This window comes from Protopterus annectens, chromosome 17.part0 (assembly GCF_019279795.1).
Source record: "Protopterus annectens isolate FY-2018-M chromosome 17.part0, PAN1.0, whole genome shotgun sequence".
In the NCBI taxonomy this organism is placed as follows: domain Eukaryota; kingdom Metazoa; phylum Chordata; order Ceratodontiformes; family Protopteridae; genus Protopterus; species Protopterus annectens.
Genome location: NC_056751.1, coordinates 702319216 through 702343499, shown reverse-complemented (window position 1 = coordinate 702343499; position 24284 = coordinate 702319216). Strand labels below are relative to the sequence as shown.

The 24284-nt window shown below is 47.6% G+C and overlaps 1 protein-coding gene across 1 annotated transcript in view; it reads right to left on the bottom strand.

Moving 5' to 3' along the window:
* LOC122791502 (nucleolin-like) overlaps positions 1-24284 on the bottom strand; it is a 666377-nt gene that overhangs the window by 207994 nt on the left and 434099 nt on the right. Inside the window, exon 4 of the mRNA XM_044059243.1 lies at positions 6823-7117. Within this exon, the coding sequence (XP_043915178.1) occupies positions 6823-7117 (295 nt within the window). The remainder of the gene's footprint in view (positions 1-6822; positions 7118-24284) is intronic.

Below are 24284 nucleotides of genomic sequence, written 5' to 3'. Positions count from 1 at the left end.
TAGGGTTTTTGAAAAGGAATATGTGGGAGCCAGGAACCCTGTAGTATCTGTCTGGCTTACTAGGAACTGGAGGCAGAGAATCAGGAGTCATACTGGATTCTGAAAAAACAATCAACAATGTCTAGAACAGGAGATATAGCCAAAGGCCTATGCTGAGGAAGAAGAAAAAAATCCCTAAGTCTCTTTTTAGTTTCAGAGAAATCCTGACTTTCCCAGTGGAAGTGTTCCCTTAAGGTATGTAAGGTTACTCCAAAAGAGAACTCCTCAGAGGGAAAAGCAGAAGGGATGGAGTCTTCTGCATCAGAGCCCTAATAAGTAGGTATAGATAAATCCTGTTCAGAAGAGGAATCAGAAGAAATAGAAACCTGATCTGACGATTCAGTCAGTACCTTGCCTAGGCCTCTTAGCAGGAGGGGGATGGCTACCCCTGATTCAAGGTAATTAAATCTTCAGCCATTTTGATCATTTATTTTTTAGGCATTGGGGCCTGTACACGTGGCCCAAGCATTGGTTTTTCAGACATAGAAGTAGATTTTGGCCTTAGCTTTGAAGATGGCGTCTGTTTAATATACAAATCTTTAGGCCTGAAAACACCCTCAGAGCCAGTGCCTGCACAGTGGCTCCGAACCCATCTAAGGTAGAGACATCCGCGGGTTCAATACTTAAAGCATCTCACAGTATACCAGACTCTGAAAGGGTCTCAGTAGAGGCCTGCGAATCAAAAGTAGCTGGTATCAGGGGCTGTGAAAGCGCCTCACTGAGTACCGGCGACTGGGTTAAAAGAAGCGTCGTCGGTTTTGGTACTCGACGGTCTGTTCCTGACTTTTTCTTTCCATTTTTTAGGTATTCCGGTAGTTGGATTGCTAACTGACGACATTTCTGGATAGTTAAATCTTGAGCCAAAATATTTAGAAGCAAAAATATACCGACGTTTGATCGTGCGTTGATTAAATTTAGCACAAAACCGACAGCAAGGCACATTGTGGTCAGGGCCTAGGCAAGGAATACAGTACAAATGAAAATCTTTATGAGGTATTTGCTTCCCACAAGTAATGCTATTATTAACTTTTACTGACATCGGAAAGGAGCAAGAAAAAGTTTCCCCAACAGGGTACTAAGCTTTAGTTGAAGACTTCGGTTCTGAAACTCGAAAACGAAAATTTCAGGAGTTGGCCAATCAGCACTTGCTATCTGCTTCTGATTCGGGCACCGCATGGCAAGAAAGACTGATGTAATGGCGTTGGCTGCATGTTTTATACCCCTGACGACCTGACGTCATGGAAGAAGGAACAGCAGCCGACGCAGGACCCAAGACTTTGTTAATCAGGCCGACTGAGGGCTACTGCAAGCAGATAACCCAAATGTGATGACTGCAACAGTGAAACACGAAGAATATCAGTCTGGAACAGAAACCCTATCCCCTCTGCTCTATTGTAACAGGTTGAATAACCCTGATACTGAGAAGAGAAGAGAAAGTACTTGCTTTTGAGCCTCTTCCCACCGCTTTGGAGGAAGATCTGGCACCCTGCTTGGGGTTGGCAGTGAGTGGAAGTAGAATCTGTATCCCTGTGATACAATGCTTAGGACCCATTGGTCCTGGGTAATGGACATCCCATTTTTTAGCATGCAGGGTGAGTTTTCCCCCTAGGGGTGCAAGTACTTGGGTATGGCTGGGAAGAACGACAGACAAGCCATTGTGAAGTTTTTCCATAAAGAGGTGGCTTACCACTCCTGGTTTTAGAGATGGGAGCACTCCATTGCTTAGATCTCTGCATATCCTGAGACCGTAGTCTTGGTGGTCTGTTGCCCCTGGGTTAGGACTGAGAAGGGCTGGAACGGACCAGTGTTTAGAAGGCCAATGCCTACTGAATCTAGGTGCCTATACCTGTAAGAAATCTGTAACAGTTTGCCTAGATTTAGCTTTTCCTCCATCTTTTTAAGAACTTCTGCTTTTGTGCCAAACAAGTGTTCCAAGGTTCAATGGAGCATCTAGCAATTTTGCTTTGACATGGTCTGGCAGGATTTGTTCCTTCAGCCAAGCATGCCTTCTCAGTACAGACCCAGTGACAGCAGACCTGCAAGATGCTTCTAAGGCATCAAAAACCACACTGCAAAGTATGTTTACTAACTTGGTTTGCAGAATGCATTAACTCTTGTAACTCTTTATTCTCTGCACCATCTGGAAGCAACAACATTTTCTGTTTAATTAGTTCTATGATATACTGCTGATACTTCAACATGTGAAACTTGCAATTTAAAGCCCTTATGGCAAGAGTTGCAGAGGTGTATACCTTCTTACCCCATCTGTCTAAAGCTCTAGAATCCCTGTCCGAAGGGGGTATGGTTGTTGGCCTTAATACTTTTAGGTCCCTGGGAAATGGTCTCTGGATCCACAGTGGGATTCTTAAAGAGAAATGTGTGTGTGTCAGGTACTCTGTAGTACTTGTCAGGCTTTCTAGAAGCTGGTGGTGGTAAAAAATCAGGAGTAAGATTGGACTCCATGAAGACATTATCTACAATATCCAGGACAGGGGGGTATAGCTAGAGACCTGTATTAAGGCAAGTCTAAAAATTCTTTGAGTCTCTTTTTGGACTGTGGGTAGTCCTGGCATTCCCAGCGGAAATGCTCCCTTAAGGTATGCAAGGTTTCACCAAAAGAAAAGTCCTCTGGAGGGGAGGCAGAGGGAATGGAATCCTCTGCATCTGAATCCTCATAGGTAGACAAGGGAATGTCCTGGTAATCAGAGGGATCAGAGTCACCGGATTCACGGTCTGTAGAATCAGAAGGAAAATCAATTCTTTGTCTTACAGAGGGGGAAGGCTGGCTTCCCCTAATTAAAGTTATAAGGTCTTCAGCCATTCTAAGCATTTGTTTCCATGGCATGGGAGCTTGAGCATGCGCTTTGGTCATCAGTTTTCTAGGCGTAGTGCGAACTATGGGCCTGGGAAAGTCAGTAGTTTTAGTCAGAAATTAAGATGTTGGTTTAATACGAACATCAGTAGGTTGGAATACACCCTCAGAAGCTGGTGCCTGCACAGCGGCTCTGGACCCATCCAAGGTAGAGACATCCGCAGGTTCCAAAGTCGAAGAAGCAACTCGCGGCATACCGGACTCTGAAAGGGTCTCAGCAGAGGCCTGTGAAACTGTAGAAGTGGGTATCAGGGGCTGCGAAGGCGCCTCACTGAGTACCGGCCTATGCAGTCTGTCCCTGTCTTTATCCTTATGTTTTTTTTGGAGGATTGGTAGTCGGATGGCTTAAAGAAACCATTTCAGAATATGGAGAACGATAGTGAAAGAATTTAGCGACAAAAATAGCCAGAGGATGAACAGTTCGGGCGTTGAACAAGCCACAAAACTGCCAGCGAGGAACATCATGGTCTGGGCCTAAAAAGGTGATGCAGTAAGAATTAAAATCTCTGTGAGGTATTTGCTTTCCACAGGCAAGACAATTAACTTTTTTTTTTTTTGACATTGGTTAGAGCAAAAAAAAAGTATCCCCAACAGAGTTCAGGTCTGAAACTCGAAAAAATGAAAATTTCAGGAGGCGGCCGACCAGCAGTTGCGAACTGATTTTGCTTCAGACACTGCACGGCAAGAAAAGATGATGTAATGGCATTAGCTGCATGTTTTATACCCCTAACATCCTGATGTCATGGAAGAGGCGACGGCATCCAATGCAAAAATCCCAAGACTCTGGTATTCAGGCCGACTGAGGGCTACCTGCAGGCAGATAACCCCGAACATCTATGGTTCTAAACACCAATACTGGAACTCTGCTCACCTGTGCTACGAAGTAACAAATGTATCCACAGTAACTGTAACTAACAGCTTCACAAAGGAAGGCAGAGTACTGAAAATGTAATAACATCACTAGTTTAGCAGTTTGGTATACTAGCATGCTAGAGTAAAGATGAATTAGATTCAGTCTTATGCACAGGTCAATGGTCTTAGCTGGAATGCTGGAAGCACTTTAGGATTACACAGAATTAAAGCTATTACATACCAGCAGTATTACAGCAAAGTGACTAAGCAATACCAAGTAAGAGCGACTGGGACAGTCCTAGGAATGGGGAGCTCCTGTACTTCAGCAATGATCACTGAACATTATAAAAGAGCTAGCAACGCATCCACGTGCAGCTTGTTAACAAAGAGCTGCAGGATTTCAAAAGTGGAAACCAAAGGCCGGAGCTTAAACATGGTTTTAGCTTGGCTACTCAATGTTTAGCTTCAGTAAAGCACGTCTTCAGTTCATAGTGCCTAGGTGTATACCTGTACAAACATATCTCCCAGGACTTATGGTAACAAAAGAAAAGTGCTGTATTATGATATCTTAAAATAACCTTAGTAGGCCTTAAGAAAGAAACACCATCTCCAATACAATACCTAAAGGTGGACCTGTAAAATTCCCATAAAGAAAGGGATATAAAAGATGAAACAACTCCTAGCTCTACTGTTTGATGGCAAGTTGAGGCATATTAGTAAAGATACCTGAACGACAAAACAGTAGCACCATCTGATCAAGAGGATAGACCATGGCACTAGATATTCCTTTTAGTTTGAAGAGGAAAGTGTAGAGATTCTGTAATGGAAAGGATGCAAAAATGCAACCTAGGGTCTTGCAGAGTTCCTTGCTGTTCTTCTAGTGTTGCTATAAAGACACAGTGATCTACACTGAGGTGACCACAAGGTTTTAGCACACTGCTTCATTGTCATGCTAGAGTACCTCAAATAAGGCTGATGAAAGGTTAGAAGCACCTCCTGGTAATCCATTTTTGGAGACCACCACCAAACAGTATGACAGTGCCTTTTTCACAACCACATTACAAGGACCAGTAGAAAGTTCAGAATCAAGGTGGCTGCAATATCATGGCTGTAACTGGTTACTAAGAACCGCAGCAATCAACTGACTTCACTGTCACTAATGTAACATGAACGGTATTTTAGAACTGTAAACAGATGGAAGCCAGTCAGTGGACATCAACTTATCTCTTTCTTACTGAGAGTTTAGGAAGCTTGCTGCTTAATACCGCTTGATTTACTAACTCTGAGGAGTACAAATTAATTTGTGCTTTAGGGTCCAGTGATGACTGTCTTACTGTCTGAGAACCATATTTTCCCCGCATGAAACTACTGCCAGAGGTCTACAGTGAACAATCAACTGTCCCCCAGGTTGAATGTGTGACTGTCTGGATAACTAAAGGGCACCTGGACTGAATATGACCCTGACCTAGAGTTGTGACCTGGGGTTGTGTTGCACTCTGGATCATAACTGGGTTACCAGACTGAAGAGAACCCTGTTTCACAGTTATAATCTCAGGTTGGACCTCCAGAGTGGAACGATCTCTGACCAGTAGCTTCAATTAATAGTTTGTCAGCAGTTTGAAGTACCACTGGACCACCACTAGTCAGTTTCTGACCTACATTTTCAGCAGATACCTGGTCTGCTGTGCTACCACTGGAATTTTAGACTAAATCAACCCCTGACCCACTGCTGTAACTTGTGGCTGGATAACTGCCTGGATTATTACTGGGCTGACTGCTTGAATCTGTGTCCATCCCACAGTTCTGAGCGGTAACTTCATCAGCTGTCGCAATCAGTAGTGAAGCCCCAGACTGAACAACACAATGACTTTCTCATTGTACTAACTGGACAGGCCTCTGAATCTCCTTCTGAACTTGACTCCTTGCCAGTCCAGCCAGCAACTGATTTACAGTGGGGACTATGGACTGTTTTGCAAACTGTTTCGTCATTTGTTCCAGCATCACTATGGGCTGGCTTATCTTCTGCTGCCTAGCCTGTCTCTGGTTTTCTAACTCAGCAGGCTCAGTACACTAGTACTGGATAGTGCTTTCTTCTAGCCTGTACTTTTGTCCTGAGCCTCATCACTAGGCAGGTGCAGACATATAAAGTGTATTGTGAGCTGTTACTTGACTATCAGAATTCACAGGTCCATCATTCACTGACTGGAACAACTGCATACCACAGGACTGAACTAACCTTTGTTCCCCAGTGTGAACATGTATCTGGCATGCTGCTTTTAAAGAACTACAACCCTCTTTCTGAAGTGATGTCTGGTTCTCAGTCTGACAAAGAACCCTGATGTTTTGCCTGACTGCTACTTTCAATCTCATCTGGAACTGCACTGCCTGCACCTGTCTCTTCTGATACATTAGACACTTGCTTGCGACTCAACTCCTGGTACTTCATGTGGCGAAAAATTCTGGATACAGCACCACAGACAACAGCATATGTGTGGCCAGTGCTCCAAAACATGCTTGTTCAGGAGCCACTTTGATGGAAAGGTCTTACTGCAACAGGGGTTGGGAGGGTGGCTTAATGGTTAAGGTGTTTACCTTACAAAGACAAGGTGCAGGGTTTGAGTCTCACAAAGGATAACTGGCTAGGCTTAAAATGGCTCACAAGGGCAGTTAGCTTAGCACTAACCTATGAACCTACGAACTTGAGGCAAACAATAGACTTTAATTGTATTTGACTATCAGACAGAGTGCTGTTGCCGCAGTGTGATTGCATTCACACTCAAAGCAAGAAAAAGGGGTGAATTTTGTTATGCTTTTGCAAATGGTGCCTCAACTCCACACTTGTCTTAAGCCCTATCCCATGCCTCAAAAACTTGTATGGCCCTTTCTCTGTACGAGACACTGAGTTTTTCAGGTTAGAGGGATCAGAGTACAACTTGCCACAGGCGTCGCATACATAGGGCCTTTCCCCTGTGTGCAAACATCTGTGCACAGTTAAACTGCAATAGTTTCTGAACAAATGTCCACAATCTGGGCAGTCATACAACTCATCTTTCTCTGACCTAGTACGTGGCTTCCTCTTGGGTCGCACAGTCTCTATTAGTGGCTCATCATCATCATCATCGTCATCTTCATTTGCAGACCAGTTTTTATCAAGATCATCATCTCCCTCTTCAAATAAATCTTCCTCCTCATCCTCCTCTTCAAATCTGTAGGACACAGCTTTCCTTTCCCGGAGGAAATGACGTCGTTCCTCAGGCTTCTCCTCAGGCTCTGGACTTTCTGTGCCATCCACATCCACATCCTGAGAATCAGAGGTGGGCTCATCATCACTCCCCACCTCCAAAACCATTATATCTAGAAAAGTTAAACAAGAAGCATTAATAATATGCTACAGACGATTCCACAAATATTAATGCAAAACATTTCAAATTTTACTCTACCAGTATATTTTCTGCACTTATGTTTAAATATTTTTCACAGATATACATGTAAACACAAAGAACATTAATTTGGATGCAGGATACAAACTCCAGTTTATGTGTTAGTAACTGAGATAGCAGAACTCTCCATAACAGATTACACTGACTCTGCAAAGCTGGCATTCAGAATCTGGAATTAACCACTGCATCCCAAGACAGAAGGCTGCTTCAGGCCCTCCGCAAAGAAAATCAATAGCTGTGACGTTGAGGGGGATATGCTGGTGAAAGCATGTAGTTATGTCCAGCACACAAAAAAGTTACAGTTCCCTATCCTGTTTACGTCTGTGGAAATGCCAACATGGTAAGTATCATGTGCAATTAGAATTATATACACTATGCCATTTTAGATACCTCTTAGAATTCACAGCAAAAATGGGATCAGGATAGTACCACGTTAAGTCAGGAAAGTACAGTTGTGTACACTTACCATAAATGTAGATTTTCGCGTGTATTCACTGTTGCAGTCATTACAGTTGGGTAATCTGCTGGCAGGTTGCCCTCAGTCGGCCTGATTAACAAAGTCTTAGGTCCTGCGTCGGTTGCTGTCCCTTCTTCCATGACGTCAGGTTGTAAGGGGTATATAGAACATGCAGCTGACACCATTACATCAGTTTTTCTTGCCCCAGATGTCAGGTGCCCCCCTAATGGAGAGCAAATAAACATAAAACACAAAGGTATACCTCCAACAAAAAGCAAATACACCAAAAAGCCTTTTAAGCATAGTAACGGAAAGTAGAGGTATAACCAGAAAAAGTTAGGGGGCTGGAGGGATGGTAACCAGGACTGCAACAGTGAATACACTCGAACATCTACATTTATGGTAAGTGTACACAACTGTACTATGTTCTTCGTGTTTCACTATTGCAGTCATTACATTTCGGTAGATTCCAAAAGCTATGGTTGGGAAGAGGAGTTTATACAGCATTAGGGCCAGTTATAAGGCCCTGCAAGACAGCAGTGTCAAAGCCAGCTCTGGATTTAGAGAAAAGTGGTAAATTATAATGCTTGGAGAAAGTATGTACAGAGGTCCAGGTAGCAGCTTCTAGGATGTCCCTGGTATAACACCTCTGAGAAAGGCTACAGAAGTAGATGCAGCCCTGGTGGAGTGAGATCTGATCCCCTGGGGGATAGGTTTTCCATGAAGCTTATAGCAGAAAATAATCCAATGGCTTATCTATTTAGAAATGGTTTGTTTTGAAATAGCCTTCCCCTCTGCCCCTGCAGCAAATGCTACCAGCAATTGTTCAGATTTTCTTCGAGATTTAGTCCTGTCCAAGTAGAATCTAAGTTGCCTGTGCACATCCAAGGAATGCATAATCCATTCCCCTTTGTTCCTCGGATTGGGAAAGAAGGTTGGCAAATGAATGGACTGAGCCACACTGGAAACCACCTTGGGCATGAAGGATGAATTGGTCCTGAGAGATACCCTGTCTGCATGAAAGATGATGAAAGGCTCCACTGCCATAAAGGCCTGTAATTCAGATATCCGTCTAGTTGACGTGATTGCTAAAAGGAAGGCTGTTTTCCAAGAAAGAAATTTTAAGGCTGCAGTAGCAGCTGTTTCGAAAGGAGGTACAGTGAGTCTCTCCGAAACAAAGTTAAGGTCCCAGGCAGGGTTGGAGCTCTCCTGGGTGGTCTCAAGATTTTCGCCCCTTTGAGATACTGCTTGAGCAGAGGATGAGAGAAGAGGGGAGGCTCTGTGTTATAATGAGCTGAAATAGCTAAGGCGTGGATTTTAATGGAGGAAAAAGACAGGCCCTTGTGAAGCATCTCAGTTAAGTATTGCAAAATCTGAGGTAAATTGGGCGCTGCTGTGCTCATCCCTTGAGATTGGTTCCAGGCACAGAATCTTTTCCATTTGTCAGCATAAGATTTTCTAGTACTAGGTCTCCTTGCCTCCAAGATGATATCCATCATAGGTTTGCTGAGGGATGATAGGGGTGAATTTAAGTGATTAGGCAGGCTGCAAGGTTCAATGTTGGAAGCTGAGGGTGCAGCATTTGGTTCTCCTGCTGAGACAGCAGGGAAGCGGTCTGAGGCAGATGCCATGGAGATAACTGCGACACACTACGCAGATGGGGTACCACAGTTGGCGCGGCCAGTCTGGAGCAATCAAGATCATCCTTGGTTTGTCCTTTGGAGAGCAGAGGTAGTTGGGGGAAGGCGTAGACTGATAGGTTTTTCCAGCTGAAGGACAGAGCATCCACTTTCCAGAGCATCCACTTTCCAGGCTTGTTTGTGGGGAGTCCTTGTGCAAAACTTGTCCAACTGGTAGTTCTGGGAGGGGAGGCAAACAGATCTATGCCTGGGCTCCCCCATTTGCTTGTCAACATGTTGAAAATTAAGAAGTTATGTACTCACCATAACGTTCCATCTGAGTAGGTGACTTCATTTGGATGCAACCTGTGGGTATCGGATCCGACATCGGATCTGAGCCGGCAGTTCAAAAGCTTTAGGATCCGAGCTCCTAGCTCCTCCCTCTACCCATAACCCCTTGCCAAGCCCTGACTGACCTCAGATTGAGTTTGTCGTGTATACCAGACTCCTGGGAAACCAGGACTAATATTGCTAATAAGGTCAGGGGGATGGAGGGGGGGATGGTTGCATCCAAATGAAGTCACCTACTCAGATGGAACGTTATGGTGAGTACATAACTTAATCTGAAGTAGGCAGACTTCATTTGTCTGCAACCTGTGGGACAGAGTCCCCAGCTACCTAAACCTTGGCGTCATGGAAGGATGTTCGAGCACCGCAGAGCCAAAGGATGCTCTCCCTCTGGAAACAACATCCACTTTATAATGCGAGATGAAAGTATGAGATGAGGTCCAAGTGGCTGCTGCACAGATATCATCTAAAGGCACTCTAGACTTAAAAGCAGCAGACGTGGATACTGCCCTGGTAGAATGCGCTGTAATTCTCTGAGGCGCTGGCCTTCCTGAGGTGTCATAAGCCTGCAAGATACAGTTAGAAATCCACTTTGACAGGGTAACCTTAGAGACTGCCTTACCCAGTGCGAATTTTGCGAAGGAGACAAACAGTTGATCGGATTTCCTATGACCAGCTGTTCTGTGAATATAGAAGCGCAGCTGCCTGTGAACATCTAAAGAATCTAATTTATATTCTCCTTTGTTCTTATAGTTGGGGAAAAAAACTGGCAAATTAATCGATTGGTTGATATTGGATTCTGAACAGACCTTCGGTAGAAAGGAAGGATTGATCCTGAGGAAAACCCTATCCGGAAAAAAGGAAAGATATGGTGGTTTGACGCACAAAGCCTGGAGTTCAGAGACTCTTCTAGCCGATGTAATGGCTACTAAGAAGGCAGTTTTCCATGAAAGGTATTTTAAATCCACAGAGGCTGCAGGCTCAAAAGGGGGAGAGGTTAGGGCCTGCAGAACTAGCGATAAATCCCAAGGTGGTATAGCTTCCTTAACCGGAGGCCTCAAGAGAAATGCACCTTTGAGGAAGGTTTTGCAAATTTTCACAGCCATGAGAGGTGTTGAGTCAAGACTGACATGGTAATGGGAAATGGCTGCCATCTGTACTTTTACCGTGGAAGAGCTTGCTCCTTGCTGAAAAAGGTCTGTCAAGAAGTCCAGTACCGCCGAAAGTGGTGCAGAAAAGGAGTCAAGGTTATTAAATTCTGCCCAAATAGAAAATCTCTTCCATTTGCTTCGATAAACCTTCCTAGTGGAAGGTTTATGGGCCGCCACTAAGATGGCTTTCACTGGTGACGAGATACCGGGAGTCCTTATCAGTGATGGAATTGGAGCAGCCAGGCTGTCAATTTCAGGGTGTGAAGGTTCGGAGTTGGAAGCCCTTGAGGATGGGATACGAGATCCGGGATCGGATCTAGAATCCAGGGAGGATTCACTCTGTGAGACCACACGAAGGGGAACCAAGGTTGACAAGGCCAGAACGGGGCAATGAGAATCATTTTGCTCCCCAAGCTGTTGGCTTTCTGCAAAAGTTTCTGCATTAGAGGCAGTGGAGGGTAAGCGTAAAGGAGACTGGGAGGCCAAGCATGCACCAGGGCGTCTCTCGGGGATTCCCCGAACGGGGGAAATAGAGCGAAGAAACTGTCGCATTTGGCGTTTGAGGGAGAAGCAAAAAGATCGCAACAGGGTTGCCCCCAGGTGGCAAAAATTTGCTTCGCTACTAGAGTGTTGAGAGACCACTCGTGAGGGGAAAGAATGGTGCGACTGAGCTTGTCCGCTAGGATGTTGGATCTTCCCGGAATGTGCGTTGCCACAAGAAAGCGATTGGTGGAGATTGCCCATTCCCAGACTCTCATGGCCTCTCGACAAAGGGGATAGGACTTGGTTCCCCCCTGTTTGTTGATGTACCAGACTACTGACATGCTGTCCGTCTGGATAGCAATAGTCCCTGCAGGGAGAAGGCTGTGTAGTGCTTGCGACGCTAATAGCACCGCCCTCATCTCCAGGACATTTATATGCAGTGAGGTCTCTGAACTGTTCCACGTGCCTTGGACAATTTTTCCCGCTGAATGTCCCCCCACCCGAGGCGAGAAGCGTCCATGGTCACCGTGGCTAAGGGAAAAGCAGCACAGAAAGGTCTCCCTGTTAGGAGATCCGTTGACTGGAGCCACCAAAGAAGGGAGCTCCTGCATGCCTTGCTGATAGCTATTGGGCTGCTGAGAGGGAAGTAGAGCGGGGACCATTGGACCTGGAGGGTCCATTGAAGAATCCGCATGTGAAGTCGAGCATGAAGAAGAAGCGGAATGGCTGCCGCCATTGAACCTACGGCCCTCAGGACCGAAGCTGCCGGAGCAGGACGTAAGATGGCCGCGACATGACACCTCAGGTTGGACAGTCGATCCGGGGTGAGGAATGCCCGCATTTTTCTTGTGTCCAATCTTCCTCCTATAAAGTCTATAAGCTGTGTGGGGCCCAGTGAAGACTTCTCTTTGTTTACGGTGATGCCCAGCCAAGGGGCCATGTGAAGGAAATAGTCCCTGGCTGAGCACAGCAGATGCCTTGATGACGCCGTGAGGAGCCAGTCGTCCAGGTATGGAAAAACCTGAATTCCCTGGAGTCTCAGGTGGGCCGCTACCACTGCTAGTACTTTGGTAAACACCCTGGGGGCAGAGGTGAGACCAAAGGGAAGGACCCTGAACTGGTAGTGACTTGGCTGGGAGCCAAGGAACCTCCTGGACCGTCTGTCCATGAGAATGTAGTAGTAAGCGTCCTTGAGGTCTATGGAGCACATCCAGTCGTTCTCCCGCAAAAGGGGGAGGATAGATTGTAAGGTGACCATCCGGAATTTTTGCTTGGTTACCGACAGGTTCAGTTGTGACAGGTCTAGAATCGGTCTTAAGTCCCCTGTCTTCTTTGGCACCAAGAAGAACCTGGAGTAAAACCCTGATCCAGATTGATCTCGGGGGATGCGCTGAATGGCTCTTTTTGTTAGCAGCTGCGCGATCTCGATAGCTGCTGCCTCCCTTTGATCGGGTGGTACATCGGGGAGACTTCAGGATCTGGGTATTTTGTGAAAGGGGATTGAATAGCCTCTGGATATCAACCGAAGCACCCAACGATCTGACGTGATTGACTCCCATGTTGTCAGGTGCTTCGAAACCCCCCCCCCCAACCGCCTCCAGAGATGGGCGGCCGGGCAACCCTTCAGGGTTGCTGTGTGGGTCTGTCAGAGAAAGGTTCTCTGGACCCAAAGTTCCTAGGAGCCCCTCTGCCTCTAGGACGGCGACCTCCCTGTCCTCCTCTGCCACGGAAGGACTGGTTGTCCGGAGCAGGTTGGGATTGCTGCGATTTCCGGAACCACATCTTCTTCTGTCCCTTTTGGTTCTTCGAGAAGGACCTCTGGGGAGCTGAGAAGCGGACTCTGACGGCAGACAGCGTCTTCCCGTCCTTTTCGCTCTGGACCAGCGTTTCGCGGACTGTTTTGCCAAAAAGGGTAGAACCATCGAAGGGGGCATTCGCGAAGGTCGCATTGAAGGGCTCTGCGAAGTCACAGTGGCGGAGCCAGGCCTGACGCCTCATGACGAGGCCCGCTCCACTAGCTCTAGCGGCTCCCTCAGTTGCGTGAGAAAGTAGCCGCATAGAAGTATTTGAAACCGCTCTGAGAGTGGCCATACGGGTGGAGTACACGTGTTTGTCCTCCGCCGACATGGCCTCTGGGGGGGATGCAGCGTACTCTTTAATCAGGTCTCGTTGCATCCTTATGACATGTGCCATGTAGTTCAGCGCTCTCAAAGAGAAGGTTGCTGAACTAAAGACTCGCTTCCCAATGTGGTCCATCGAGCAGGACTCTTTGCTCGGGGGATGCATAGAGGGACTCTCCTGAGCTAACTCCATTTTTGTGGCTGCAGCCATCATCATGGCATCTACTGGGGGTCCCTTACTCCAATGAGTGCGGTCTGCAGGGGGACTAAGGATAGGATCCGGGCGTTTCGGAACTGGCACAACGGTGTCCGGGTCCTTCCACGCTCTGGTGGCAATAAGGTCCACCAGAGGATCGGCAGGAGGGGACACCCAAGAGGTAGATGGGCCCGCCTCAAATGCCTCCAAGAACACAGACTCGTCTGAGGAGGCCTTGGGGGCAGACAACCCCCCCTGATCCTTAACATTTCCATGATGTCTCCAAATGAGACATCCTCTGGGGGTGATCTTGGGGAGCCCTCCCCTTCATCCAAGTCTGTGTCTTCAGTGATGGACTCAGGGGAGTCCACGTGCCTCCTCTTACACTTGCGCTTGCGAGGCACTTCCTCGGGGGGACTGTCCGAGGAGTCCTCGCCAGCACCCAGATGTTCCAAGGGAACTACTTGGGACATCGAGGCGGGCTGTCCCTGGGACCGGCTGATGGGAGCCTGGCCCAGCTGCGAGGGAGTGTGGGGAGGAGCCGCGGCAGGGACCGGGGGTCTGGAAGTCCTCAACAGTGCCCTTTCCACCACGTCGAAGGCCGAGGGGGAGCCGATCTCTCTAAGCCCCTAGAGCCGACCCCCACTAGGATCCGACGCATGGATCAGAGCCGGTGCCGAGACTGTCGGATCCGAGAGACCGGTGCGCTCCGACCTGGACGGAGCCGAAGACATACCAGCTCCCTCGGATCTGAGGCTCGGCCCCCGGCTCCGAGAGGTCGGGTCCGAAGTACCCGAAGCACTCAAGGGATGGATCGGATCCGAGGTGCGCCGACCAATCGGATCCGAACCACACCCGGATCCAACTCTGCCCGGCTCCGACAGCTCCGAACCCGGGAGTCGGGTCGGAGAAGGAGCTATGGGGACAAAACATGGGGTCGAGGCCCCTCCTGGATGGGGGGGGCCAGGAGCACTCCCATCTGCATCTGGGCCTGAATGAAACACCTCATCATCTGGTCCATATCCGCTTCAGACATAGAGAAGGTGGACCTCGATGAGGCCACCGAGGCGGACCTAGAATGCTGCCTCGGTGACCTTGAAGCAGGACCAGTCTCCATCTCCTCGGGTCCAGAAGAGAACCGGGGAGAGTGGAGATGAGAATGAGGAGAGCTAGAAGCCACAGGAGAGGCCCTCTTAGACGGAGGGGCTGAGACAGAGGTTTCGGCCTGTCGTTTGTGGTGCCTCTCCTTGTGTCTGTCTTTCTCTCTCCTGGTCTCCCTATCCTCCAGCTTTTTAGTGGGAGGTTGAGTCCCTGCCGGTGAAAGGGAGACCGCAGCGCCCGGGGGGGGGGGCTGCTGACTAGCAGGGGCAGAGGCCGAAGCCGATTCCGGAGGGAGAAGTCCTGCCAGAACCAACTTCAACCTCCGCTCTCTTAAAGCCTGGGGCTTGAACCCTGCACATATGGTACAACCAGATGACAGGTGTTCAACCCCCAGACTTTTAACGCACCGAGTATGGCCATCAGCTGGAGAAAGCTTGTGGCCACACACGGTACATTTTGAGAATATAGCCTTAGGTGCCTCTGCCATAGTACACCCTAACAGGCCTAAACTAACACACACACACACACACGAGACAAAAAAACTACGCAAAACCCGAGAAAAAGTTAAACTAAAGGGAGGAGTAAAATCCTAAACACACACTCTCAACTAAAATACTTTAAAAGAAAAAAATTTTCCTGTCAGAATACTGAAAGATATACTTGCTACTAGGAGCTTGTGAAATCCGTTGGCTACTTGAACGCGGCAAACGGAAATCTGAGGTCAGTCAGGGCTTGGCAAGGGGTTATGGGTAGAGGGAGGAGCTAGGAGCTCGGATCCTAAAGCTTTTGAACTGCTGGCTCGGATCCGATGTCGGATCCGATACCTACAGGTTGCAGACAAATTAAGTCTGCCTACTTCAGATCCTTGGTTCCAGTTTCCACTCGTGTGGATCCATGAGGTTTCTGCTTAGTCCGTCTGCCAGTATATTCAATTTTCCTGGCAGGAACTGAACTTGTAGGTGCACTTGGTAGCTCAAGGCTGTATTCCACAACGCCATGGCTCGTCTGCAGAGGGGGTAGGAATGCTTGTTTATGTACCACATAACCATGATGTTGTCCGTCTTTACCATTACTTGTCCTGGAAGGATGTAGTCCTTGAAGGCTGTCAGAGCATTCTGTACAGCTAACATTTCTTTTTGATTAATATGTAGGTGCATTTGATTTGGGTTCCATTTGCCTTGAATGCACTTCCCTGCCAGGTGAGCCCCCCATGCATAGTCTGATGCATCTGTAGTAAGGGTTTGGGTGGCAGGGGGTAGTGTGAATGGTAGTCCCTTGATTAGGTGGCAGGCCTCTGCCCACCATAAGAACTCCAGGCATAGGCAAGGTATGATCGGAAAAAGAAGTTATGTACCTACCGTAACGTTCCATGTTAGTTGTCTTCATCTCATCTTCTTTCTTGCTGGTTGGGATCGGAGCCAATCCTCGGCTCTGACTCTGCCATATTCTATAGCTCGACAACTGTTTACTGGCTCGAGGCTACCCTTATCCCATGATTTCCAGCGATAGCTGCCCAGATCTCATTTGAAATAGCTAACCCCAGACATAGCCAGAAAATAAACCTGTCCAAACAAACAGGTTGAGTATACCTGTCATACTCTCTAGGTCAGTAGAGGAAACAAACCAGATAACACTCAGCCAGTGAAACCAGAACTCCTCTCGGTCCAATAGGACAGGGGGATGGAGGGTGGGACGCAAGAAAGAAGGCGAGATGAAGACAACTAACATGGAACGTTATGGTAGGTACATAACTTCTTTATGTTAAGTTGTCTATCTCGCCTTCGTTCTTGCTGGTTGGGACCACGTCCCTAGCACCTCCAGTCCTGGGTGGCTTACTGGAACAGACTCTTCAGAACAGTGGAACCAAAGTCAGCTCTGCTCCTGGAGACCATATCTAGCTTGTAATGAGAAATAAAGGTATGAGGATTTGCCCACGTAGCAACTGCACAGATAGACTCCATGGGCAACCTAGATTGGAAGACTACAGAGGTGGCCAAGGCCCTAGTAGAATGACCTTTCGGTTTGATAGGTAACTCTTTGTTCCTTAATTAATAAATGAAAGTAATAGTGTGAGACAACCACCTGGATAAGGTCACCTTGGAAACTGGGAGACCTGGCTTGCCTCTAGAGCATAGGAAAGGAAATGTTGGTCCAACTTCCTTATTTCCTTAGTCCTGTGCAGGTAAAAACACAATTGTCTATGAATGTTCAAATGGTGTCATTTGTACTCTGCCTTGTTGGTGTGGTTAGGGAAAAACACAGGAAGGTCTATAGACTGGTTTAAATAATTTTCTGAGCAGACTTTCGGAAGCAACGAAAGATTAGTCCTCAGAGCAACCCTGTCCTTATGAAAAAACAAGTATGGAGGATGAACACACAGTGCCTGAAGTTCAGAGACACGTCTGGCTGAGGTAATAGCTTCCAGAAACTTAATGGAGCAGGATACTGCTGGTTCAAAAGGGGACAGAGTTAAGGAAGTTAGTATCAAATTAAGGTCCCAAGGAGGAGGGGGATCTCTCACTGGAGGCCTAAGGGGAGTGGTCCCTCTCAAAAAAGCTTTACAGAGCTTATGAGACAATGTCTGAATTTGACAAACCAACATGAAAGTTAGAAATGGCCGCTAATTGAACCCTGATTGTAGCAGAAGCAGACCCAGAATGAAAAAGTTGTGCTAGGAATTCCAGAATTTCATGGACTGGGGCTGAAAAGGGATCTACGTTCCTAGCCTCTGCCCAACAAGAAAAACTTTTCCATTTACTAGCATAAGTTTTTCTGGTTGTGGACTTGTGAGAGGAGACAATAATCCCACGTACAGCAGGGAAATGCTGGGAAGCCTGGCTAAGGTTGGAAGTGGAGCAACCAAGCTGTGAGCTGGAGAGTTTGGAGGGACTGATGCAACCCGCCTGATTGATGAATCAGTAGGTCTGGAATCAGATCCAGAGTCCAAGGCTGATCGAGAAGGTAATGGTGCAGGAATGGGAACCATATCTGTCGAGGCCAGCAGGGGGCAATGAGGATCATTTTGCAACACAACGATATTGCTTTCTGTATGAGTTTTGGAATCAGGGGAAGTGGAGGAAAGGCATAAAGAAGTCCCTGAGGCCAATCGTGGACTAGAGCATCTCTGGGTGAGTGACCTGGAAGTGGAAGAAGGGAGAAGTAGTTGCTGCATTTGCTGTTGAAGGGGGTGGCAAAGAGATCGCAACAAGGCTGTCCCCATCTGTGGAAGATAAGATCCACAACTTCCTGATTCAGAGACCACTCGTGAGGCATGAGGATAGCCCTGCTGAGCCTGTCCGCTATGACTTTGGACCTCCCAGAGATGTGCGTCGCAATCAGAAAACGTTGGAAGGAAATCGCCCACTGCCACAGTCCGAGTGCTTCTCGACACATGGGGGTAGGACTGGTTTCCATCCTGCTTGTTGATGTACCACACCACTGACATGTTGTCTGTTTAAATTGCAATGGTCCCAGAAGGGAGAGAGTCCTGAAGGGCTTGCAACGCTAGGAGCACGGCTCTCATTTCTAGGACATTTATGTGCAGATGGTACTTGTGAGGCTGCCAAGTGCCTTGGACTGTCCTGCCCTGATAATGCCCCCCCCACCCTATCAGGGAGGCATCTGTGGTCACTGTGGCTACGGGAGGGGGCTGAATGAAGGGTCTGCCCTGAGTCACTAGTGGGGAAACCATCCACCAGGAAAGGTGCGTTTTGCATGCTTCTGTAATTATGATCATGTGAGACATGGGCAGCTGTTGGAAAGACCACTGTGTGAACAGAAGCCACTGAAGGATCCTCATGTGAAAGCGGCCCAGTGGGATTAGAAGAATGGCTGCTGCCATGGAACCCAGAGTTTGAAGGACGAACCTGACTTGGATTCTTTTGCTCTGCATCAGAATCTGTACTTGCTGATGAATTGTAGACACACTTTCTGGCGGTAGCCTTGCGGACATGTTCCTTGTGTCTAAGTCTGCACCTATGTAGGTGATAGATTGACAGGGCAACAAGGCAGATTTTTCGAAGTTTATTGTAATGCCTAACTGGGAGCAGATTGTGATTGTGTACTCCCTGGCTTGAAGAAGTTGATGCCTGGTAGTAGCAGTGAGGAGCCAGTCATCTAGATATGGAAACACCTGGAATCCTCGACGTCTCAGGTGAGCCATGACCACTGCCATACATTTGGTGAACACCCTGGGGGCTGTGATGAGACCAAAGGGCAGAGTTCTGAACTGGTAATGACTGGCTCCCAGCCGGAAGCGAAGAAATCTCCTGGAGCGCAAGTCCATCTTGATATGGTAGTACAAGTCCTGAAGATCTATCGAGCACATCCAATTGTCCTGACCCAGAAAGGGTAGAATGGACTGTAGCGTGACCATCTGAAAATTCTTAGTACAGACCTGTTTAGTCTGCTGAGATCCAGCATTGGTCTCCAGTCCCCTGTCTTTTCTGGTACCAAAAAGAACCTTGAGTAAGTTCCGGATCCGTGCCGGTCTGCCGGGACTTCCTGGAGGACTCTTTTTTTTCTAGCAGTTTTGAAACTTCTATTACTGCTTGGTCCCTTCAGATTGGGTGGAACATCTGGAAGGGATTTCCTTGACAGTAAGGGGGGTTGACAGAAGGGAATTTTGTAACCTCCGGATATAATGGACTGTACCCATCAGTCTTGCGTTAAATCTTGCCAGGCTTTTAGGTACAGGGAAAGTCTTCCCAGACTTCCTCCAGAGGTGACCGGCCGGGCAACCCTTCAGGGATGCTGAAAGGGCTTATCAGAGAAAGATTCTCTGTTGCCCTGGTTCTGTGGACACCTTCTGCCACGAGGGCGGCGTCTGTTGTTATTGTTTCTCCCTCTGCCCCTGGAGGAAAAATTGCTACATGTGTCAGGCAAGGCTCCCTGGGATTTTCGGAACCACATTTTGCCACTCTTCTGACCTTTGTGGTACGGTCTAGAAGGAGTGGAAAAACGGACTCCCACGGCAGAGAGAGTCTTTCCTTCTTGCTCACACCTAGTCAAAGTGTCTTTCACCTGTGGTCCAAAAAGAAAGGAACCATCAAAGGTGGTGTTGGTGAATGATGCTCGAAAGGGTTCCGCAAAATTACACAGCCGCATCCATGCATGCCTCCTAAGGGCCACACCCGTACCTGCGGCTCTACTCGCACCATCGGCCGCATAGGAAATGAGCCTCATGGAGGAGTTAACTACAGAATTAAGTGTCGCCAGCTGGGAAGCTACTTTAGCTTGAGCCCCCTCAGCTGATGGATCTTGACGGGTATCTCCGAGCTCTTTAAGGAGATCCCTCTGAAGCCAGGTAAAATGACATAAGTAGTTCAGTGACCTCATAGAAAAGGTCGCTGAAGCGAACATTCGCTTCCCGTATCTGTCCATGGTCCTAGACTCCTTGTTAGGAGGATGGACAGACGAAGAGGTCTCCGCTAACTCTTTTTTGGTGGCTGCGGCTACCACCATGGCATCAACAGGAACACCTTTGGTAAGGAACTGCTTATCCTGGGGTGCTGTGATGAATTTGCCAGGTCTCCTCGGAGTTGGTTCCACTGTATCCGGAGCTGACTAAGCATTTCAAGCCACCACTGCCATAAGTGGATCGAAAGGCGGAGAAACCCAGGAGGTGGAAGGTCGGGAACCAAACGCATCCAGAAATACAGACTCATCCTAGATAGGGACTAGGGGATTCCAGTTCCCCCTCTACTTAAGCATTTCTAGGATGTCCGAGAAGGAAACATCTTCAGAGGGGGTACTCAGAGACCCTTCCGATTCATCTAAGTCTGTATCAGAAGTGACAGATTCAGGGGAGTCAATGTGCTTCCTCTTGCACTTCTTCTTACGAGCGGGCTCCTCTGAATGAACAGGGGAGGCCTCGGAAGAAGAGGAAACACCCAATGGGGTGCCTTGGAGCACCAGTTCCCTACGCTTGGGGTCTGGATGAGGAGCAGAGGTTGGCACAGGCACTACAGGGGACGGAGCTGGTGGAGCCGATAGTGGAGCTGACTCAGTGGCCAGCACACTCCTCATGACATCAAAGCTCCGGTTCCGAGGAAATCAGAATTTTTCTCTGCACTGAGGGAGACGGCTCCGAGACCGATGTAGGAGCCGAGCTCACCTGCGCCGAAGCTCCGAGAGGGAGAACGGGGTCGGACAAGGGTCCGATGACACTTGCCCCTTGGAGCCGACGAGGGAACCCCGGTGCCCATATCCCTCGACTGACGGGACCACCGAGGGGATCAGAGCCGATGACAGAACCGAAGGAGATAGAGTTATCGGAGCCGATGGCTCCACTACTCGAACCCCAATGAACTCCGGCTCTGAAATCATTGGAGTCTGAGGAGGAACATCGATAGAAGTGGACTGAGCCAACACCTGTTGAAAAGGGCTGGACAACATCTTGGCAAGTGCCTGCGACTTTAGCAACCTACTGACCACTCTCTCCACATCGTGATCCGACAGCCTAGAGGATCGAGAGGAGTGAGAGGATCTGTGACTGCGATCGCTCTGAAGCAAGGGAGACCAAGGAGCTGAATGTACCAATTCCAGTGAAGGGGACCTTAGCCTCTTGGGGCTCCGCGAAAGCTCCGAAGTTTCAAAAGGAGCCAACAGGGAGATAGTCTTATCGGTGCCAGCCGGAACCGAAGTAGAAGGTAGAGTCTGAACCGAGGACGGCTCCGAACTTGGAGTCGACGGCTTGGTAGATTTAGGGGATTTCACAGGCTGAGAGGTCTGGCCAGTGAATCCTGGGGCTTTAAAAGACCCCTAAGAATAAGCTTATTCTTACGCTCCTGCAGGACTCTTGGACTAAATGCATGGCAGATAGAACAAGAGTCCTGCAGGTGCACAGCGCCTAAACAATAGACGCAAGAAATGTGCCCATCTGTCAGACATTTTCTGACAGCACGAGTCACACTTCTTGAATCCAGACAATTTGGATTCCTTTGACATCCTGAAAGAAGGAAACTACAAATACCACAACAGCTACCAAAGCAAAATACAGTCTACACAAAAAACACACTGTACTACAAGACTATAGCTAAAGGATTTATTTTTTAATAGGAAAGCCTCTAACTTAAATGGCTAGCCTATGAAAGAAAGGTAGAAGGAAAGCCTCTAACCTAAATGGCTAACCTGACAAGAGGAGGATGGGGGGCAGGGGCGGGGGAGAACTCTCTAAGTTAAATGAGTTCTACAAAAAAAGGAAGGGATACTACAATTAAACACTAGCTATCACAAAAAACAAGACTAAATGTTAACAATAAAACACTGAAAAAATATAATTCTAGAGTAAGAAAGTTATACGAAAAAACTTTATACGGGCCTGAGCCAGAATAACGACACCTCGCAGCTGAAGCGGCAAACGAGATCTGGGTAGCTATCGCTAGGCATCATGGGATAAGGGGTAGCCTTGAGCCAGTAAACAGCTCTTGAGCTATAGAAGATGGCCAAGTCGGAGCCAAGGATTGGCTCCAATCCCAACCAGCAAGAACGAAGGCGAGATAGATGACTTAACATTCATTGTTTCCAGGCTGTGAGAATGTTGACTCCACAGACTTTTTAGATACCACTGTAGTTTCCTCATATGCAGAAGAATGCAAGAGGCCATGAACCCCAAGGCTTGCAGTATTTGTCTTGCAGATAGCAGGGTTTTTGTGGCCACTTGTTTGAAGTAAGTTACCAAATGAATTTGCTTTTCTGGCATGAGGAAAGCCATCTGGGCGGTTGTATTCAAGCTTGCACCCAGGAATGTAATTTGTTGACAGTGTGCCAGTTGTGATTTCTTTTTGTTTATGGTGTACCCCAGTTAGAACCCTTTTTACAAATGCCAGATGATTTAAAAGTATGCCCTGGTTTTCTGCCTGAATTAGACAATTGTCCAGGTATGGATATATTTGAATATTTCTTTGCCGGCAAAATGCAATAGCTGGAGCCAGGCACTTTGTGAAAACCCTGGGAGCAGTAGACAAGCCAAAGGGCAGTGCAGAGAACTGACAATGCGAGTACCCTGCTTTGAAGTATAGGTATCTTCTGCAAGATTCCCTGATTGGGATGTGCAGGTATGCTTCTTTTAAATCTAGAGTTGCCAACCAGGCGTCTTTGCGTAGCATAGGAAGTAATTGGTGAAGAGTCAGCATCTTGAATTTTGGAATCTCCAGAAAGGTGTTTAGAGTAGACAGGTCCAGGATTGGACGCCATGATTTGTCTTTTCTGGGTAGCAGAAAAAGCCTGGAATAGAAACCTTGTCCCTTTTCCTCTTCTGGTACCAGTTGAAAAGCCCCCATGCTTAAGAGGGAAAGTACTTGTTTATGAGCCTCTGCCCACTGATTTGGGGGCAGGTCAGGCCACCCGTTTGGTGTAGGCAAAGTACAGTTTTGTACCTACCATAAATGTAGATGTTCGAGTGCTAATACAGCTGCAGTCATAACAGATGGGTTCTCCTGCCGTCAGGCGGGTCCTCGGTCAGCCGAATTCCAAAGTCTAGGTCCGGCGTCAGTTGTCGTCGCTTCCTCCCTGACGTCAGTGTGACAGGGGTATAAAGGAACCAGTCGACGCCATTTTCTTCAGTTTTTCTTGCCTCAGATGTTAGGTGCCCCCAGAAGGAAGGCAATAAATAAATCTGTGTAATAATGCAGTGCAATATAATCAAAATACAGTAGTTGCAAGCAAATACATCATAAATGAATACCCCAATCAGGTTGTTTGAGGATGTGTTAGCCTATAGGCCTGTCCCAAGAGGGGAAGGAGGGAGGGAAACCTGGACTGCAGCTGTATTAGCACTCGAACATCTACATTTATGGTAGGTACAAAACTGTACTATGTTCATCGTGCATACAGCTGCAGTCATAACAGATGGGTAGAATCCCAAAGCTAGGAAAGGGGTGGTAGGCACTAGGTGGAACTAGGAGGAGCCAAAATGCCCTGCAAGACTGCAGTGGCAAAGCCTGCTCTAGATTTGGAGTATAATGGTAGGTTGTAGTGCTTGGAAAAGGTATGCACAGAACTCCAAGTGGCTGCTTCCAAAATGTCCTTGGTAGGAACTCCTCTGAGAAAGGCTGCAGCAGAGGTGGCTGTGGCCCTGGTGGAATGCGTTCTAATGCCTGTAGGTACAGTTTTGTCATGAAAGGAATAGCAAAAACGTATGCAGTGGGCTATCCATTTTGAGATTGTCTGTTTGGAAACTGGCTTTCCTTGAGCTCCTACCGCATAGGCCACAAAGAACTGTTCTGATTTTCTGAAAGGCTTTGTTCTGTCCAAATAATAACGCAGTTGTCTGTGGATGTCCAAGGAATGTAGTAATCTCTCCCCTTTGTTTTGAAGATTAGGATAAAAGGTAGGTAAATGTATGGCCTGATTTAAAGCTACCCTGGATACCACTTTAGGCATAAAGGACGGGTTGGTTCGTAAGGAAACTCTGTCCTGATGGAAGATGATAAAAGGCTGGACAGCCATGAGAGCCTGTAGTTCTGAAAATCTATGAGCTGAGGTGATAGCCAGAAGGAAAGCTGTTTTCCAGGACAAATATTGCAAATCTGATGAGGCAGCTGGCTCAAAGGGAGGCAAGGTCAGTTTTTCCAGAATGAAATTAAGATCCCAAGCAGGTATTGG